The sequence below is a fragment of the Rattus norvegicus genome, chromosome 10, assembly GCF_036323735.1.
Source record: "Rattus norvegicus strain BN/NHsdMcwi chromosome 10, GRCr8, whole genome shotgun sequence".
Taxonomy (NCBI): domain Eukaryota; kingdom Metazoa; phylum Chordata; class Mammalia; order Rodentia; family Muridae; genus Rattus; species Rattus norvegicus.
The window spans coordinates 34,628,221-34,649,813 of NC_086028.1; the positions used below are offsets into that span (position 1 = coordinate 34,628,221).

The 21,593-nt window shown below is 45.8% G+C and overlaps 1 protein-coding gene across 1 annotated transcript in view; it reads left to right on the forward strand.

The window, feature by feature from the left end:
- Gfpt2 (glutamine-fructose-6-phosphate transaminase 2) overlaps positions 1-21,593 on the forward strand; it is a 46,275-nt gene that overhangs the window by 12,075 nt on the left and 12,607 nt on the right. The window contains exons 3-13 of the mRNA NM_001002819.2: positions 1,966-2,064; positions 3,065-3,190; positions 4,868-4,926; positions 5,575-5,709; positions 9,414-9,475; positions 12,506-12,585; positions 13,057-13,174; positions 17,958-18,121; positions 18,475-18,570; positions 18,676-18,773; positions 19,049-19,169. Coding sequence (NP_001002819.2) covers positions 1,966-2,064; positions 3,065-3,190; positions 4,868-4,926; positions 5,575-5,709; positions 9,414-9,475; positions 12,506-12,585; positions 13,057-13,174; positions 17,958-18,121; positions 18,475-18,570; positions 18,676-18,773; positions 19,049-19,169 — 1,158 coding nt within the window. The remainder of the gene's footprint in view (positions 1-1,965; positions 2,065-3,064; positions 3,191-4,867; positions 4,927-5,574; positions 5,710-9,413; positions 9,476-12,505; positions 12,586-13,056; positions 13,175-17,957; positions 18,122-18,474; positions 18,571-18,675; positions 18,774-19,048; positions 19,170-21,593) is intronic.

A 21,593-nucleotide genomic window follows, 5' to 3' on the forward strand; every position in this document is an offset into this window, starting at 1 on the left:
ATCCTTTCCTGCTGAAGGACTACACTTCCCAGCTTCCCCTTGTGGACTATGGAAGTCATTTCTGCCCCTTTAAAGAGCCACATCCCATCTTCTGTAGGCATTTTGGCCATCTGTACACTAACAAAAGTGCCTCCTTGCCATGAACAAACATGGTCCTGTCTAAGGTCAGACCAGACCTCTTTCTTTCCCCTCTGGGCTCTTTACGGCTGCCTTTAATCATCTAACAATAACCTCTCTTGTTCATCAAAGAAGTTTCAAAACTGTAGAAAAATGGAGAAAACTTTTTTTTTAACTGTAGAAAACACAAGGGTTAAAGAGAAAACTCTCTAACAAAATCTATATCAGATACAGCTTCATCAACATTGATCAAAGGCACAAAGTTTCAATTGTACAAGATGAAGGAGCCCTAAAGATTCCCGGGCAGCTTAGGGTGGACGGTTAACAATACAGTAAGAGAGGAAGCCTCGTTTTAATGTGTATACTCGATAACATTGATGGAGGGAAGGGGTCCCCAGGAACTTCAGCGAAGGAGAAGTTGAGGGCTTGGATTTTTGGGTATTTCCACTGGTAGTTCCCCATCTCAAAGACCACTAAGTTGGATACATTAAATATATATATGTAGCATCCTGCCTGCCCATCTTTCTAACTCACTTCTCAATCCTCATGGGAGTGGCTGTGTCAGGTTTCTCTAGAAGCTTGCAGAGCCAAGGAGCTAGGTGACCTGTCCTAGTAAATTCTTAACGGAAGGCAGATCCGGAAAGGGTTTACAGGCATGCAAATGGAGGGAGAAGGCAGCTAGGAGGTTACAAGACAAAGGGCACAGCAGGCTAAGTGCCTTTGAATAGCCTCTTGCCTTTAATGGCAGGTGTGGCAGCCCATCCCTGAGGTCCCTGCACACACAACTCTGTTACTTTGAAATTGACACTTTAGGGGTTTGTCTTTCAAAATAAATATCCTGAAAACTAGATTGTTCTTTTTGATCTTGTTGAAGAAACATGGTAGTGGCTAGTGGTGTGTGTGTGTGTGTGTGTGTGTGTGTGTGTGTGTGTGTGTGTTAGTATGTATGAAGTCCTAGGTTAGATTTCCAGAATGCACTTGCTGTAACAAACCATACCTGTGGCTATAATCCTCCATGGTGTATTTACTGGTAAGGGTGAGGGAGACCCAGAGATAACCTCCCCCACTTCCCCCCATGCGCTAGTTCCTTCTATAAAATAGCACAACATTTGCATACGATCTATTTGTATCTCCTCACAGATACATTTATCATCCTTAGATTGATTATTTATACCTAATTCAATGTAAATGTGGTGTGAATTTCCTTACAATGCCTTGAGATAATGGCAAGGAAAGCATCCGCCCATGTTCAGTACAGAGGGAATTTATCTGTTGGCGAGTATACATGTGTTTGAGTACACTTGTGTATATGTGATTACACATGGACATGTGCCTGGAGGCTAGAGTTCCATTTAATTTTTGAGACAGTATTTTTCATTGACTTGGAACTTGTAGATTGGTTAGGTGAATGTCCCGCGGGTTCCCGGGATCCACCTGTCTCTACCTCCCAGCCTTGGGATTACAAGCTTGTGACACTGTGTCTGTTTCGGTTTTTTTTAATGTGTGTATTCTGGAGACTGAACATCCATCACCTTAGCTCCCTAGGATTATTTTCAAGACTTCTGATCATCTCTTGGTTGGTCATGGACGTGAAACCTCAGACAAAGATAGCAAACTGTACCTTTTGGTGACAAAACTTAAACACGGAAAAAAATCACGTTTATGTTCTCAATTTTATAAAAGTTCGAAAATAAGAAAACTTCTCTCCAGTGACAGAGGTGTGAACAGTGCTTGCCTCTTTGTAGCAATGAAATTGAAGGGAAAGACAAGGGGCTTTTTTTTTTTTAAATATTTCTGTGGGTCATGCTGGTACAGGCATCAGAACTCGGTGTTCTCTGTAAACTGTAGGTGTGGCCATTGACGGGAATAACCATGAAGTCAAAGAAAGACACATCCATCTTGTGAAGAAGAAGGGAAAAGTGAAGGCTCTGGATGAAGAACTTTACAGTAAGTAGAAAGCGGAAGACTTCACAGTAAGTAGGAAATGTCCTGTATCCGAGTGATGGGTGGGCATAGGCCCTTGAAAATGCCAACAGCACTGGAGACGGAAAATGTGTCAATGTGTCAATGCGTCAATGCGTCTACACTTGGATGATTACTAGGAGCGTTAAGGCTGAGTTGTAGTTGTCACAAAATGTAGGAGTCTTTATTTTAAGCAGTCACACGTGGCGATGAGAAACTTTTAATAGTTACGTTTATTTTAGTCATTCTAGCATACAATACTGCTTTTCCATTTATATTGTTGATACATCATTTTCTTTCTTAAGTTGCCGTATTTTAATTAGGCAATAAGGGAGAGGAATAGTGGTTCAGCCTGGAATCCCAGCATGTGGGAGCCTGAGGCAGGAATATTGTAGCCAGTCTGAGGCCAGTTTGGTTTATGTAGTGAGTTCCAGGGCCACAGAGCAATAATCTGTCTTCAAAGGGGGTTAAGTTACTGATACACTAAGTAAATAGATAGTCCCCCGACGCATCGGATCCCTGGAGTGCCATGTGTGTGACTGACATTAAAGATGGGCCATTCGGGAGCACGGTGTCTAGTAGAATGGAACCACCTTGCCACAGTAGTGGCCTGCCAATGCTTTCTTTTTCCCTCTTGAGACAAAGTTTCTCTGTGTAAAACTCACCAGATACCAGGCCAGCCTCAAGCTCAGAGATCCACCCGCCCCTGGTTTCCCAGCACTAGAATTGCAGACATGTATGTGCCACTTCCTCCTGGCTGTCAACGTGGATGAGTTCTGAGTTTAACATGAGACCATGCCTCGATGAATAAAGTGGCCAATGATCAGAGCAAACACCCAGCACTAACCTTGGGCCTCCACACACATGCACATATATGAAACCATGCATGTACAGCCCACACAGACACATGTATGTAAGCACACATGCACACAAACACGCATGCACAACATGCACCAACATAGCAACTGGTTTTCTTTTGTTTTAGAGCAAGATAGCATGGACTTGAAGGTAGAGTTTGAGACACACTTCGGCATAGCCCACACACGTTGGGCCACCCATGGGGTCCCCAATGTGGTCAACAGTCACCCACAGCGTTCAGACAAAGACAATGGTAAGTAGAGCCTGTTCAGGATGTTTCTGTTCCTCCCTGAATGACCTGTCAGAGATGATCCCGGCCAGAGTGCCTTCCATGCCTACCTCACACTGGCTTTCCCCTCTGCCCAGTCCTCCTGAGATCACCTTCAGCATCTCCGGTAGGACCCACCCATAGCCACATTTGTTAGAAACTGCAGCTTCGATTCAGGATAACCAGTCGAAAACTACCATTAGCAATCTGTGAAGGCTCATCCAATGTCTGACCAACTCACCAGGGACAATCAATGTGCTTTCAAGAGTGTCTTTACTCATGGCTACTAAACAGCATGAGGGGATGACACAGTCTTGCTTGGGATGCCTCCGTTACAGCCCGTTAGAGCTTAGCAGGCCATAGGTTCAACTGCTGGCCCCGCAAAAGGCAAGCGTAAGTGTTTTCACAAAGAAGACATGGACTGTAAGAAACAGATGAGACCACTGATGAAGACAAAAGAAAATGTGGTAGACTTAAGAAAATAGCAGAAAGAAACAATGTCACGATAGATGTGAAACAAAAAGAAGGGAAGAAAGGAGGGTAATAGAGTTGATTAATAATAGAGAATCAATATACGGATGATGTCTGATGCTCCCAAGAAGGCATCAGAGCAAAGGAGACTGGGGGGATTTTCACATAGGCCGCAGAGTTGGCTCGGTTGTCAAAGTGCCTGGCGTACAAGCACAAGGACCTGAGCTGGACCCCAGCACCTATGTTGGGTGCCGTCACACATGTTTGTAATCCCAGGGCTGGGAGACAGAGGCTCCAGGATCCCTCAAGCTCACTGGCCAGCCAGGCTAGCCAAGTCAGTGAACTCTAGGTTCTATGAGACTCCCTGCCTCAAAAGACTAAGGTAGAGGGGCCTGCCAGATGGGTCAGCTTGTAAAAGCACCCACCGTGGAATTCTGGTGAGCTGAGTTCAATCCCTGGAATTTATATAAGGGTTCAAGGGAGAACCACCTCCAGCAGGTTGTCCCCTGCTTTTCACACACGAGCCATGGCACGCGCACGTCACACACACACACACACACACACACACACACACACACACACACCATCTATACACTGCTAGTTTGCGACTCTCCTTTAAAAACTAAAGCTTAGTGCAAGAGAGCTTAGTGCAGTTAAGAGCACCGGCTGCTCTTCCAGGGGACCCAGGTTCAATTCCCAGCACCCACAGAACTCAGAACTGTCTGCTCTTCTAGCCCAGGGCATCTGATGCTCTCTTCTGGCTTCCGCAGCCCCCAGGCGTGCATGTAATGCAGAGACATGCATGTAGGGGAAATACCATATGCACAAAGTAAAATGATTTATTTTAAAGAGGAGAAAGAGCTAAAGACAGTTGGGAATGTCTAGAAATATTTCTGGATAGTGAAAGGTTAATCCTTTTTGACATAAATAGTTGTTAAGGCTGGAAGCCTTTTTAATACCCAGTGATAGAATTCTACTCACGGTCGGGCGCTGGGTGCCTACCACTGACAGGTCACTCCTTCCGTAGGCTGCAGTTTTGGTAAACATCAGTCTTAGGCGTTGCAAATGAAACCTGATTACTACACATCTCAGGGAAGAGTTTCCAGTTTTCATTCCTCTAGCATCTAGCTTGAACTTCCTTCCAGTTCATTTTGAGAGCTTGTTTCTCTCTAACACAAACTCTTCTTTCAGAATTTGTCGTCATCCACAACGGAATCATCACTAATTACAAGGATCTAAGGAAATTTCTGGTAAGGGGCTTCCCCTGGGCAAATCACTCTGATTCAGCATTGTTCGCTGACACTTTCACCTAGCCTGTTTCCACCCAGAAACAAACACAGGAACTGAGTGAGATGCACTCCAGGCCATGTCACAACCCTGAGCATGAGCCTTAGTCACAGCTGAGCCACTGTGTTCAGACCTTGTCTGGGGAGATAGCAGGGCGTGAGTGTTTATCTTGAGGGCTCCTGAGGCTTTACAGAATCAAAATCACATGAGCTGGGTTTCATAGAGTAGCTTGTGCTATGTAACACACCAATTCTGACACTGTGTGGACCGTGGGGTGGGGAGGCAGACGGTGAGTGTCCGCAGCGTGGTGTGAGTTGGGATGTGAGTGGGTTTGAGTCAACATATTTTATCATCATTGCTGCTGGTTTGCAATGTCCAGATTAACAGTGAAGACAGACTCCTGAGGAGGGATGAGGGGCCGTCTCTGGGAATAAGAGGGTGACTCAGAGGTGTTTGGCTGCTGGGTTCTGGCAGAGATTTCTTGTCCCTTCCCAGTTTTGCTTATTCTTGCCTTAAGTCATATCTTGAGGGACTAGACTAGAGGGAGTTGGCCCCACCAGCATTGCATAATGACCAAAATCTGTCACCCTGGGTACAACCCCATATTCCAGGAAAGCAAGGGCTACGAGTTTGAGTCAGAAACAGACACGGAGACCATCGCCAAGCTGATTAAATACGTATTCGACAACAGAGAGACTGAGGACATTACGTTTTCCACATTGGTCGAAAGAGTCATTCAGCAGTTGGTGAGTGTGAATTCCGTCTGCCTAAACACACTTTATTTTTCATAAGCACTTGTACAAATTTGCACAAGGTACTGAGAGCAGAAGATAGTCTATAGCATGTGTACTTACAATGTTACATTCCTGTAACATCTGGAGAAAGTCCAGCTTGGGGACTGAAAATCAAACAAAACATTTGCTTCATTTTAGCCCAGCTGGGATGGTGGCTGGCCTTCTAAGCTATGGTTTTACAACCGTGGATTGTGTGCTCATGCCAATGTATCTGTCCCGGTTCATGTTGTCCTCTCTAAAATCGAATCATATGCACTGTTGTATGCTAATTGGATGAGTTTGACTGATATTGGATACTTAGAATTGTAGTCTTTCTTCCTTGTCAGTAAAGCAGTCAGGGAAAGGAATGTCCATGATTGATTACAGAGTAGAAATGGTAAAGGGAGAGGAGGGAGGGAGGGAGGGAGGGAGGGAGAGAGAGAGAGAGAGAGAGAGAGAGAGAGAGAGAGAGAGAGAGAGGTATTCATTCATGGAGTACACAGGAATAGATTTCTGAGTTATGCTAAGGATGCATAGAGACAGCTGTGGGACAAGAGACGTTCTTAGTTCCCAGACGTTCTTAGTTCCCAAAGAAGACTGTGGTTTCATGACAGAGGAGATCAGAGTGCAGGGAAATGTTTAAGGGAGTGACCCAGGACAGTCAGCAAGAGACACTAGTGACACATTGAACAACTCTAGATCCGGGCTGGAGAGATGGCTCAGTGGTTAAGAGCACTGACTGCTCTTCCAGAGGTCCTGAGTTCAAATCCCAGCAACCACATGGTGGCTCACAACCATCTGTAATGGGATCTGATGCCCTCCTCTGGTGTGTCTGAAGACAGCGACAGTGTACTTATATATAATAAGTAAATAAATAAATCCTTTAAAAAAAAAAAAAAAAACAACTCTAGATCCAAGAACAGCTACTCTCAAAGAGGAAAAGACACAGGGGCTGGGATAATCCAAGGGAACAGACGTCGGGGCTAGAGGACATCTGAGGAGGAGAATTTTCTTAGAGGAAGCAGAGCAGGTGGGGCCTGCCTGAGATGGGAGGCAGGAAAGAGACATCCAGACATCTCAGAGCCTATCCCCAAGAAACCATGATGACATCCAAGGCCACGGTAGCCTAGAGATAGTGTTCAAGGCCCAGAATCCGGTCAGAATTGGGTCAGAGACTGCTGTGGGTTATCATGCTATGGTTTTAGATATCCCATCCTTCAGTGAACGTTTTTGGAGTGAATCTACTGCCAAAACCCTTTGACCTATGCCATCCTCTTTTGGTGGGTGGGTGTTCCATAATTTAGAGGAACTATTTCGAAATCATAGCATCTTCTACAGTGTCATACCGTGGTGTGGAATACCAAGCACCAATTCCAGAATGGAATTGGCTCTGAGATCCTCACTCGATATCCGAGTCAAGTTTCATACAAACTGTCATGGTCCTTTGTATGTAACGTGTGCCTATCCCCATGTGACTTCTGAATTGTCATTAGGTTGTTTATAATGCCTACTGCAGTGGAACCATATAGATGGCTGTTACAGTCATTGAATACTCTAGGGACCAGTGACAAGGACAAGTTTGTGCATGCTCACTATCTTAGTTAGGGTTTTACCGCTGTGAGCAGACACCATGACCAAGGCAACTCCCACCCCCCACACCCCTCCCCCCCCCGGAGCCGAGGACCGAACCCAGGGCCTTGCGCTTGCTAGGTAAGCGCTCTACCACTGAGCTAAATCCCCAACCCCACCCCCCCAATGCAACTCTTATTATCTCAGTACCTTGTGCAAGGATATTTATTGAGGCTGGCTTACAGGTTCAGCCCATTATCATCAAGAGGGGAACCTGGCAGCCTCCAAGCAGGCGTGGTATGGGAGGAGCTGAGAGCTCTACATCTTCACCTGAAGGCTGCTAGCAGAATATTGGCTTGCAGGCAGCTAGGATGAGGGTCTTAAAGCCACAGTGACACACTTCCTCCAACAGGGTCACACCCTCTAATAGTGCCACTCCCTGGGCTGAGCATATGCAAACATTCAACCTCATTCTGGATGCTCCACTAGGCTAGATGTGCAGCCCACACCAGTAACAATGGAAATATATTTCCGTTCTATCCTTCACTGCTATTATAAATTCAACTAAGCAGGGATAACGTCATGGCACTTAAGATCTGCCTAAAGCCCCTTCTTCCTAGGCAGCTTGAATACCCACTGAGACCCTGGAACATTAGCCCTATAACCCACTAGTTTTGAGACTTAGTCTATGGATTGAGTGTACAACTCTGGCAGCACAGACCCTGAATTTCAAAGTCTGAGCACTTCACATGGAAATTCATATTCATAACTTGTACACAATTGGGACCTTCTGAGGCCATGGCAAATTAGTTAGGTTGGTCAGATTCAAGGGATAATTTTGTATGAAGAATTTAAAGGCATTTGGGGAGCTGCAGAACAGAGTGGTTAAAAGTACTTCCTGATCTTATAGAGGACCCAGGTTCAATTTCCAGGACCCATGTCGGAGCTGACAATTGCCTGTTTCTCCAGTTCCAAAGGATTTGTCGCCCTCTTCAGGCCTCTATGGACACTGCACACATAGTACACACAAAGTCCTGTAGGCAAATGCATACATGCACATCTCAGAAAAGGAATTTTCAGTCCTGACTGAGGAAAGCTATAGGCTAGTTCTAAGTTTTCACAAATAGCAAGGTGAGGCACAGGCACAGGGGGCACATAGCAGTCACAGCCATAGAAACGATAAAAGAATTAATACGATAAGAGGGTTTTTTTCTCATTGTATATGTCGATTTTCTCTTTTTCTATTGGATATTTTATGTATTTACATTTCAAATGTTATCCCCTTTCCCAGTTCCCCCTCCCATCCCCGTTCCCCTGCCTCTATGAGGGTGCTCCCCCTCTCACCCACCCATTCCCACCTCACCACCCTGGCATTCCCCTACACTGGGGAAATGAGCCTTCACAAAACCAAGGGCTTCTCCTATTGATGCCAGACAATGCCATCCTCTGCTACATATGTGGCTGGAACCATGGGTCCTCCCTGTGTATTCTTTGGATGGTGGTTTATGATAAGAGAATTAACAATTTAGATAATCTGGTTCTCCTGGATGATCTAAAGGCCGGGCACCATTCTAAGCACTCACAGTGCTTTGGACTTGAACCTTGAAGTCATACAGATAGAACTGCTGTCCCCTCAGTCACAGATAAGGAAAACAAGGCTGGAGTGGTGGGGGATCACTGAAATGATTGCCCAACTAAAGGAAGGGCTAGAACCAGGACTGGACCCCAGTTTGAGCTGTGCTGATCAACCTCCTGGCCCTCCCAGCTGCTCCCTGCACAGGCTCAGCCCAGGCTGTCTCTGGCCCTGGTTCTCACGCTCTGCGGTTCTAGCTGTACCACTCCATCCTGGGAATCTCTAACAAGAGTTCCTTGGGAACCAGGACAAACCACTGTGGCTTTCTCAGTGAAATTCATAAGGACTGGACCTCGGCACTTCAGCAGGACGCCATCTGTTTGGCTTCCCCTCTGATCATCTTCCGTAAGCTGCCACTGCACTCAGCTGCTTGGGCAACCCATATCTGCCCTGCCTGGGCCAAGGGTCTACAGTGGCTCGGATAATCAGTGTAAGTCGAGACGATCCTTCAAGACCTTGGTTGCTGTGTTTTCAGGAAGGCGCCTTTGCCCTGGTCTTCAAGAGCATCCACTACCCGGGAGAAGCTGTTGCCACAAGGTAAGGCTCTGGTAGAAGCCCAGCTCTGAGGGGCCTTGGTGCCCTGTGGCTACTTGATTTCATGCTAAAGGCACAAAGGAACCATCAGAATGCATCCGTGGCCCCGAGAGACTTAGGCTGGGTGAGTGAGACTGTCCCTTGACTACTGTCACTATTATCTACCCAAAGTCAGAGGAATTGATCATAATCCCTCCATCCCCGAGACTGGGTCTAACTCGACATTTGAAATGTAATTTCAGAAAGTCATAAAATAGAATTGTAAAACACCATTCGGTCTCTATGAAATCTAGAAGCTCCCTTTAAAGTCTCATAATGTGATATTACTGTTTAAAATGAATGTGCTGTGAGGGCGCAATAAAGTTTGATTATCCTAAATGGGCTGTAACGGATGGTTGAAGCACCGAGGCCAACCCTTGGGACATCTCAGGAGGCTTCTGTGTCTTAAAGGAGAGCATGATCTGAACACTAAGATCTGGGAGCCACTTACCCAGAAACCCAGATAGCTTTAGGCTCTATTATGAATGCTCAAACTGCTATTATTCAGGAGCAATTTGAGTTAGCTCCTCCTCACTGGGCCCAGGACAAGGTCTCTGATTAGTTTTAGACAAAACAAAGTATTATACAAAATAGCCAAGACACTTCAAAGCAACTTTTTCTCAATCCTTCTGAACTCTGTGCCCTATCTCGAGAATGAGAAGAGGGGTGTAAGTCAGTCAGCGCTACGAGGAAGCAGACCTGTCATTCCTTAAAAAAAAAAAATAGCAGAGGCTTGCTGGGTCCAGCACACACCAAATGCCTGTGTGGGGGCTGGATCCAGACTGATAAATAGGTGGCTCGTAAACACATAGGTCTATCTTAGAAAGAAATTGGTTATGGCAAAATACTAGCCCACTAGGTTGAAGACAGATGCTTGAGGGCACATGTGTTCAGGCAGCAGGTATGTTCACCTTTATGTGTATGAGTGTTTTGCTTGCATGTATGTATGTGCACCGTGTGTGGGTACATAGGTCAGAAGAGGGAATCAGATCTCTTAGAACTGGAGTTACTGGTAGTCACAGGGGTTCTACCCAAGATCGGTAGGTGCTGTTAACCACACAGCCATCACACCAGCACTTTCACCTTAGTTTTTGAGACAAGTTGTCATCGAATCTGGAGCTCCCCCATTCAGCTAGGCCGTAGGCTGGCCGGCCAGTGAATTCTGAGGAACCACCTGTCTTCCTGTCTCTCCTCCCCACCCCGTGCTGGGGCGTACACACTACCTGTTGTGTATAGCTTTTAAAATTGGTTTTGGGGGATCCTGTCTCAGGCTTTCATGGCACTTGGACAGTTGAGCCATCTCCCTAGCACTCAGTCAGAGGTGGTTAAGGCCGTATCCTGCATGGACAAAGGGCAGTGAGGTACCGCTGTCCTGCCTGGAATGTTGCATGCCTGGCTTCTGAGATACAGAGATCGAAATAGCGTGAATTATAAAAGTGATCTGCTTGTTGTTTGATGTAAGTGCTGTGTAGTCTATAAGATGGAGCAAAGAGTTGCATTTTGAAGGTAAGACGCCATTAAAGTCGTGACGTAATCCCTCCAACGAGATTGTCAAAGGCAACAGTAACCAGGGAAGTGCTTCCCTGAGGATTCTATCCCAAGATCCTCATAGAGCTCGGTGCTGGCGAGAGAGGGGCACAAAGGAAGGAGGCCTTTGTCACTTCTATCATCCCCTGAAGACTGTTCTTTGTAAAATCACTCTTCCCTTCATGATGATGGAACCCACTTTTGTACAGGTCAAATATTCTAAGTTTCCCTTAGTGGAGTATCACTCAGGCCAAGGTAAGACCCTGTGTTTTGTAAAAAAAAAGAGTGCAGTCTTCCCTTGGCACCTCTGGAGTTCTCAAACTAAACCCTGCCCAGATACCGAAACCCTCGGACGTTCAGACCGCTTGTGTAAAACAGCATAGTGTAGCACTTGAGTTGACGTCCGTCAGCTCTAGGTTGATTTTGATACCTAATACAGTGGAAAGACCTTGTAAGTAAATAGTTGTCATGTGCATTCTTGGGGGATGACAGGCAAACGACTGTACAGGTTGAGTACAAATGCAATTTCTTACCTGTGTGTGTGGGCATGTGGAGGTGCACGCGCACGTGTGTGTATGTGTGTGTGTGTGTGTGTGTGTGCATGTGTGCGCGCACTTAGGCATTGAACCTCACATCTTGCATGCACAAGGCAAACACTGTGCAACTGAGCAGTGTCCCAAGCCCTGCTTTATTTTGTTTTACCTATTTTTCTTTTTAAGACACGAGCCTGCTGAGTTGCCCAGGTTGACCCTGAACTTCCTCTGTAGCCCAAATAGGAACGTAATCCCGAGGTTATAGGCCTGTGGGTTATAGGCCTGTGGGTTATAGGCCTGTGGGTTATAGGCCTGTGGGTTATAGGCCTGTGGGTTATAGGCCTGTGCCACCCAGCTTGGCTCTTCGGAGTGTTTTCTATGTGCAATTTCAATTGTGGGTTGAATCTATAAATGACAACTGTATACACAAGACTCAGCTAGTCTGCCTTATGGAAGCAAAGAATTGAGCTGTGCAAAAGAGGCACAAAGCCTGGTTCCCCAGGCAAATTCATGGTAGCAAACACTCCTCCCTAATCTGGGAGTTCACGGTGAGTGAAGGCTATGGAATGGAATCCTAGAGTGTCCCCTCCTACACTAGGTCCTTCCCTGACGGTAAAGTCCCAGCTCCTGAGACTTACCCATGTGGGTTCGCTACTAGTGGGGATTTAGAGAACCAGGAGCCCAGAGTCTCATAACAGTGGGGAAAGGCATGTTACCATGTAACTGGATGATGACAGGGAAGTGAGCTGACATCTGCATGCCAGCCTATTGGTCCCTGCTCCAAACCCAGAGGATGTGGTCTCAAGGTCAAGATGTCCCTTCTGTGTGACCTAAACGCAGTCTTCTGCTCCAGGGAAGAGACTGGATTTGAAGGGTGCATCTGGCCTGGGGTCTCAAAGGAGAGGGGTCCCTTGATATCTTCTTTTTCCTGCAGGAGAGGCAGCCCCCTGCTCATCGGGGTACGAAGCAAATACAAACTCTCCACAGAGCAGATCCCCGTCTTATATCGGACATGTGAGTTTCCTGAGGACACCATCAGTCGGCTACAGGGTAGCTATCCCCCTGCAGCCGGCTCTGCTTGGGGGCAGACATAACCATCACCACCCACAACACTCTGTCTTGAACCCAGCTGCCTCGTGGCTCCAAGCTTCAGTATCCATGCTCCATCTTTTAAAAGAGCATCTCGCGGTGAATATTCTGAAACCTGCTCAGAAATAGAGAGTAGCAGGCAGCTGGAGAGCGGGGCATCCGTGCCCTGATTTGAGTTCCTTTGGTTTGTTTTCGTTTGCACTGCTTGCCGGCTGTAGCCATTTAAATGCTCTCTCAGCTCAGCTGAGCTATTGGGGGAGCTTTTGCGTGATTTGGCTGGCACAGCCACAGCTAAAAATTGCAGATTGCTCCCACACAATATTCAAAAGAGGGAAGCGGGTTCCTTTGCCACGTGTTATGCAAATAGGGCAGCCTACCCGTTCTTTTGTTTACTAGGCACTATTGAGAATGTGAAGAATATCTGTAAGACCAGGCTGAAGAGACTGGACAGCTCCACCTGCCTGCATGCAGTGGGGGATAAAGCCGTGGAGTTCTTCTTTGCTTCTGATGCAAGGTAGCTAAACATTTTCCTTGTTTTCCTGGGGTTAGGTAATTAAAGAGTAACTGTCTGAACACTGTGTGTGTGTGTGTGTGTGTGTGTGTGTGTGTCTGTGTGTGTCTGTGTGTGTCTGTGTGTGTCTGTGTGTCTGTGTGGTGTGTGTCTGCACCCAGAGCATGAATGTAGAACTCAGTACGACTTGGTTCTCTCCTTCTACTGTGTGGGTCCCAGGGATTGAACTTAGGTTGTCAGGTTTGTTGGCAAGCACCACTGAGCCATCTTGCCAGCCTAAGTACATACATTCTAGAGACATACAGGCGCAGGAAGAAAATAGTTAGGGTAGGGGAGGAAAGCAGAACAGAGAAGGGGGAGCGAGGGAAAACTAGAAAGCTACTGTTGGAAACAGATTTTGTAACCTGTGAGTGGTGTCTGGGCATTATAATTTGCTGGAGATTTTATTGCAAAGAAATGCTGGAAACCACGTAGTCAGTGACACATGAAAGGTGTTTCTGAAATTAGAAAAGGCAGGAAAGCCTGAAGGAAGATGGAATAGTGTTCGCAGGCAATATAATTATACACTTTTAAAGCCAACTGACACGCTGTGAGAGCAGACATCACCACACTGTCAGCTGTCCAGGCAGAGACCACGCCTATCTTATTCCTTCTAGAAGCTTCTCAGATGACTAAGCACTGTAGACCCTTAGCTAACAGTTGATGAACAAAACAAGAAACAAGACTATTCACTCCAGTGATAGCAACCACAGTTTAATAAAAATGTCGCAGAATAAATTCGGTACAAACAGACCCAAATCAGAAAACTACACATGATTATAACAAGGTACGAGAATAGATTTGAATAGAGATTCCAAACTTTGGTAGAAAAACTTAATATTGCTTTAAAAAACTATTGGAATAAACTGATTTCATTTTGAGACAGTCTCCCCAATCTGTAGCTCAAGCTGGTCTCAAACTCACGGCAATCCTCTGCCTCAGCCCCTCAAATGATTACAGACATGCGCTACTATGCCCAGCTTTGGAATTAAGTTTTCAAATTAGCAGTTAAGAATTGTTTTTAAGGCGAAGGAGAGATGGCTCAGTGGTAAAGAGCACTGACTGCTCTTCCAGAGGTCCTGAGTTCAAATCCCAGCAACCACACGGTGGCTCACAACCATCTGTAATGGGATCCAGTGCCCTCTTCTGGTGTATCTGAAGACAGCGATGGTTTACTCACATACATAAAATAAATAAATCCAAGAAGAAGAGGAGGTGGAGAAAGAGGGGGAAGAAGAGGAGAAGGAAGAGGAGGAGAAGAATCCCATCACAGGCAGGCAGTTCTCTGACTTCGAATCCAGCCTAGTCTACAGAGCAGGTTCCAGGACAGTCAGGGCTAACCTGTCTCAGAAAACAAAACAGCAAAACAAAATCTTGATTCTCTCCCAATTAATCTATTACATAATGTTGTGGTTGAAATCTTTTTGTTTTTTTTTCTTTCTTTTTTCTCTTTTTTTTTTTTTCAGAGCTGGGGACCGAACCCAGGGCTTTGCGCTTGCTAGGCAAGCGCTCTACCACTGAGCTAAATCCCCAACCCCATCTTTTTGTTTTTATAGATTTTTGAAACTTAAAATAATGAGTCTAGGGCTGGGCTGATGGTTCGGTGACCTCTTAGAACCTCCAGAGGAAAAGGTGACCTTGGTTGCATGCTCCTGGTACTGGGGAGGCTGATACATCCCCAGGGCTCACTAGCCAAACCAGCTTACTTGCAGAGTCCCATACCAATTAGAGACCCTATCTCAAAAAACAAACAAAACAAAATCAACAACAGAGCAAAAAAACCAAGGTGGGGGCTGGGAAGATGGCTGGTGAGAGCGAGCCCTTGCTGGGAGAACCTGTACTCAATGTAAATAAAGCCAGGTGTGGCTGTTTGTGTGCAGGAGGCTCGCTGGGTCTTGCTGGCTACCAGCCTAGCTCCAGGTTCTGTGAGAGACCCAGTCCCCAGGAGATAAGGTGCATACCAATAGAGCAGGTCACCCAGACTTTATACATGCATGGGAATGTACACTTGAACACACAAGTCAACTTACACAGCACATACAACTTACACATATATACAAAAGGTAGGTGGGACCTGATGTCCTCTGATTTCTATACAATGTCTCTGTCTCTCTGTCTGTCTGTCTCTGTCTCTCTCTCTGTCTCTCTCTGTCTCTCTGTCTCTGTCTCTGTCTCTCTCTCTGTCTCTCTCTCTCTCTCTCTCTCTGCCAGAAGTTCTACCCTCCACTTCCTGCCCAAGCCATTGGCCATCAGCTCGTTATTGCAACCAACCAGCAGCAAGACAATCTCTGATACAGTTCTAGACTGTCTTTAGGTGGGTGAGGAAGGACGAATATTTACAATGTAGAAAATCCAATCCAATGATGATCATAGAAACGACCAAAAAAAAAAATAATCCTGCCAGCTCTTATCACTCTACCGATACAAAATTAACAATTCAAAGTACAGAGAAATAGGCTGGAGAGATGGCTCCTCGGTTAAAAACACTGACTGTTCTTCCAAAGGTCCTGAGTTCAATTCCCAGCAACCACATGGTGGTTCACAACCATCTGTAATGGGATCTGATGTCCTTTTCTGGTGTGTCTGAAGACAGTGACAGTGTACTCATATACATAAAATAAATAAATTATTTATTAAAAAGAAAAGAAGAAAAGAAAATACAGATATTCACATAATATAAAAAGGTTACCCAGTGAAAATGCCCCAGGACTAAACAATGTGTCAAGAACAGAAGTTTGTTTAGCTATGGAGATGGAGAAGCCCAAGGGTGGTGTCTGGTGAAGGTGTCACAGGACTGAGTTCATTTTTATAACAACACTTCTTCCGTGATAACCCCTGAATCCATGAATGGTCCCATCATGTACTCAACCCCGCCTCCCAATAATGTCACCATGTGAATTTGGGTATATAACACAGAAAACAAAAACCCCCACAGACCTGAAGACAAATGTAGGTCCCTTGGTGCAAGAGTGGAATGTTCTATTACAGACCCAGTGCCCTGTTCCAGCCTGGGTAAAGGTACCATGGCCAGCTCCTGTTTTACAGAGGGGACATGGGGCAGAGTTCAGAGAGGCTATTTAAGTATTCTTGGGGCCCAGGACTAATAGAAGACAAAGGTGAGGTGGATCCTGAACTGATGGCTGTTAATAGATTTCTATTTGTTTTCTAGGGTAGAATAATGATTGCATTTAAACACATAAATAAGCACACTCGTGTCTAGCATTGCTGGAGGGCAGTGCCACGAGGCCAGCAGTCTTCATGACTTGATTGCAAGATGCTCTTACCTTTTCCTCTTTATTTCCCACTAAGCAAGGGTGCATATTCTTATCGTCCTTTCGAGTGACTGGCTTTCCATCCCTTTAAATTTTTTCTCTAGGATCTGAACAGACTCCTGTCTTTTCAGAGCCATAGAACCGAAGTCTCTCTTTAACTTTGCAGTATAAGTAGCATAAGTCTGTGTTTTTCTCCAAAGGGGTGTGTGTGTGTGTGTGTGTGTGTGTGTGTGTGAGAGAGAGAGAGAGAGAGAGAGAGAGAGAGAGAGAGAGAGGTGGGGGAGGGGGCTGGGGGAAGCTGGGTTATTTGTCTGATGAGTTCCCCACCATTTTGGATTTCGCTTGCACTTCCCGGCTTCCTAGGCGTTGTTTAGCATAATGTACACCAGCATTGGCAACTGCTCTAGCTTCATTTTGTGTCTGCAACAAATCTGGTGACTAAAAGCAACTTAGGGGAAGAAAAAGTTTATTTCGTTTTATACTCCCAGGCCACCCACCACCCATCAGTGAACGAAGTCAGGGCAGGAACTCAAGCAGGAACTTCAAGCATAAACCATGGAGAAATGCTGCTCACTTCCCGATTCATGATTAGCTAACTTAGACAGCCCAGGACTACCTGCCCAGGGTTTGGCACTGCTCACATTGGGATGAGCCGCCTCCATCCATTAACACCCCTGATGACACCGATAGACACACCCACAGCCAATCTGATCTGGGCAATCCCTCCCTCAGTTAGGTCTCCCTCCCTTCTCAGGTGGCTCTAGGCTATGTCAAGTTGAGAGTTAAAGCCCACGGGACAGCAAGTATCTAGAAGCTAGATTTTTACCCAGATTTGATTGGAAGGAGAGAACTGACTCCTGTAGGTTACCCTCTGATTGCTAAACACATGCCATAGCGTGCGTGCACGCGTGTGCGCGCATGTGCACATGCACACACACACACACACCACAGGCACATGAATAAATATAAATCTTAAAAGGTTTTAAAGGAAGTACTTATTTCCCTTTATAATCAGAATAGTTTGTTTTTCCAACCCTATCCAAAGGTGACATGGATTTTGTGACTTATTTGAAGAAACCAATTATAAAAGAGTCATCCGTGAGATTGCCTTAGGGAAATTTGAGCACAGTGGCTATTTGATGATTTAAAGATGAATTGTTGAGTTTGAAGGGAATGTTGGTATTCCAATAGGTTAAAATTTAGTCCTTAAATATTAAATAAAAATGTTTACTGAAGAAATGGTGTGTTTTTATACGTTCTATAAGATCAAGATTAGGTTTTAAAATAACTGTGGGAGGAAAAAGGTATAGAGGACACCATCAGGACTCACCTGTCAATCTTTTTACTGTAATGTCATTGTATGCTTAAAATGATAAGGACCCCATGGCTGAGAAAGAGCAAGTCACTGCTGCCTTGTAACTTTTCAGAGTGGAACATGACCTTTGATGTCTTTTATTTTTTTTTCTTCTTTCCAGTGCCATCATAGAACACACCAACCGGGTCATCTTCTTAGAAGATGATGATATTGCTGCAGTGGCTGATGGGAAACTCTCCATTCACCGAGTCAAACGCTCAGCTAGTGATGACCCCTCCCGAGCCATCCAGACCTTGCAGATGGAACTACAGCAAATAATGAAAGGTAGGTGTCCTCCAAGAGTCCCTGTGCAGTTGTCTTGAAGAGTAGGTGATCTCGGGGGCCAGAGATGAAGGCTCCCTGACTCCCAAAAGCTGCAGGGTCTAATGTGTAAATTGGAGATTGTCACTGTGTCTGACCCACTTTCATCTGACTTGTTTCCATAGCACCAGACAGGAAAACACCTGCAGACACTCTTTAAAACCCTTGGGGGATCTTTATGGGTACTGTTAGCACTGTGGCTTTGTGACATCTTGGCAAAAAGTTACAAAGTTTCACCAGGCTTTTCCTGGTTCAGTGAAGCTCTGAAACCGAATCTAAATTAAAGGTACTTACCTTGTTGGTGTTTCCCTGGTCAGGTAACTTCAGTGCATTTATGCAGAAGGAGATCTTCGAGCAGCCAGAATCTGTTTTTAATACCATGAGAGGTCGGGTAAATTTTGAGACCAACACAGGTAATCACCATACCCAGTAAGAAGCCCTTGTCTGTGCCCTGACTCCACTGAATGCAGTCAAATATCGTATGTATTGACATTAATACCCTGCCTCGCGTCCTGCAGTGCTCCTGGGTGGCTTGAAGGACCATTTGAAGGAGATTCGTCGATGCCGAAGGCTCATTGTGATAGGCTGTGGAACCAGCTACCATGCCGCTGTGGCTGTAAGTGCAATACACCAGACCTCGGGTAGTCCTGGGAAATTAACAGCAGACAAAAATGCTGGTCGTGATGCTGTCATGCACTGGCTTCTGAACTTGAACACAACTTGTTCTCATTCCCATGAGCCAGCTTGAGAAGTGTACTGATCCCTTTCTTCTAGCAAGGTGGCCTACTGAAGTTCCCACATTATGGGGACAGCAAGGCACTGTGTCACAAACTGTCCTTAGTGGTTTAGGTGCCTATCACTGACTTCAGTCTCCATTCTATTTGACTTCAGACACGGCAAGTGTTAGAGGAACTGACCGAGCTCCCTGTGATGGTTGAACTTGCCAGTGACTTTCTGGACAGGAACACACCTGTGTTCAGGGATGATGTTTGCTTTTTCATAAGCCAGTCAGGTAAGGGAGATGGGCAGCATGGCCAGGTTTTCATTGGTTCATCTCCAAAACCTCTTTCCTGTACACCACCGTCTCTCTTCTTCCAATGAATCCTCTGTGCATAGGCTATGTGCCACACACGGTCTCATGCACTGGGTCATTTAAACCTCCCAAAGCATCGGTTACTGGCAACACTGTATGATGTAGTGTGACTTTCTCTGGGGAAATGTGACCAAACATGTTTTCACTCCACATAGCTACCAATGACAGACCAGAGAAAAGATTCCACCCAAGGCTAGCTTAATGAGCTCTTGAGGTTCCTGAGGTTACTCACAGAAGCATGGATGACTTAAAGGAGCTACCTAGCTCTCATCAGCATGGCTAATGACTCACAAATGCTGTATACATGGAGCTCCCTCCAGGCCTTAGGAGAAGCTGGCGTGGTCTAAGAGTCTCTGCCCTTTGGCCTCTCCTGCCATTCTAAGCCTCCTAGCACTTCCAAGAACACTCCCCTCCCTGGTCCTAAATGTGTTCTGTACTTAATTTAAAGGGGGAAAAAGTCTCAATTGTACTGCTGGGTTGAGAGTCACATCTTTAGAGTGAGCGGGTGGCGGGCTGTGTCCAAGCCCTAGAGGCCAGCTATATGTAATGCCCACACTGTCCAGCAGGGGGAAGGATGGAGGGACGTGGTTATGGTCGAGGGAGGAGCTGAGTGAGCCTTCCTCACACCAGGTAAAGGTGTGTCCTCCAACCCTCCCATATCCTTGGAGTCACCCCTGGAGATTTAAGAAGGATTTTGAAATGTTTCCATTTTGGTGAATTCCAAAGCTTTATAAAAGTGGGAACACGGGGTTGGGGATTTAGCTCAGTGGTAGAGCGCTTGCAAGGCCCTGGGTTCGGTCCCCAGCTCCGAAAAAAAGAACCAAAAAAATAAAAAAAATAAAAAATAAAAAAAAATAAAAGTGGGAACACCCATGTAATGAATCATCTACCCTGAGAAATTACCAAGTCAACCGTGGGTCATCCTCGTGCGCAAATTCACTTGTCTCTGCCTCTGGATCTCATGGAAGCTGATGTCAACATCTTGTCATCTATCTCCACAGATAATTCAGAGTGTGAGACAAGGATGATAAAGCACAAACACCTGATGCCATTCTCACAGCTCAAAATTGACAAGACAATTCTGATATCACAGGGAGGGGATTTTAATGTCCCTTCCATTTTGAATTTTTAGTACCATTTCCACTTGATGACAAGCTGAGGAAAAACTAGTACAGACATACTCACCATCCCGCTGAATAAACTGCCTTTGGGTTGACTTTCTCCTCAGAGCCTCAGTACAGTTCATGATAGGGAAAGTAAAAATAAAAGAAAGAAAAATAGGTAGGTTTCATATGAAAACAGTGGCAGTCTGATGGTCTCTGTACAAACATAATCCAGTTTTGTTTTAAGATTTATTTATTTTATATGTGAATACATTGTTGCTATCATCAGACACTCGAGGAGAGGGCATCAGATCCCATTACAGATGGTTGTGAGCCACCATGTGGCTGCTGGGAATTGAACTCAGGTCCTCAGGAAGATCAGCCAGTGCTCTTAACCACTGAGCCATCTCTTCATCTGGGATTTACGTAAACAAGCTACCAAAGTCAGAGATAGAGTCTGACACAGGTAGCACCATTTTTCTCCTTTTCTGCCTGCCTCTCTAACGGATGCTGACCTAGAGTCATCCAGAAGTCTAAAGAGAAAAAGGCAGAGGGGCATTAGCCCACCTGAAAGCACTTGGTGACACCAGTTTTGGGGACAGGTCAGGAACTCATTGAACACATGGAGGGAACAGTCAGGTTTGGAAACTCACCAGGTTTCATACTATGGCTGGCCTCCTATTGCTCTGAGTTTCTTTAAAATTGACAAGTAGGGAGTTGGTGCTGGCTTGTGCATACACAGCTGTTGCGGTGTAAATTTGAGTCCACACTGGGAGGTTGCAAGAAATATTTCCTTCAGAAAGGTTCTATTTGAGAAGCACCATGTGGGTAGTCTTGCTTTTCAGTGATTGAACCTCAGCAAATTGTACCCAGGCACAGCTGGGATGGGACTATGTTTGCCTTTCTCTGAACTCCTCAGCCTAAAGGGAAATGAGGACGGAGCCCCACGCCCACACCCACGCCCACTCCCATGGAGTTGACCTGAGGATTCAAGGAAACAGGGAATAAGATCAACGTGGAGGGATGGCCGTTGGTCTGGGGAGGCTTGATACCCCAGCATAGGGGGATGCTGGAGCGGTGCTGCAGAGTGTGGGTGGGTGGGGGAGCACTCTCATACAGCCAAAGGGTAGGGGGGAGGGCGGATGTGGGGTAACCGAGAAGTAGGATATCATGGAATGGGGTGTTGGTGGAGGGGGCAAGTGGGATATCATTTGAGATGCAAACGAATGGAATAATTAAT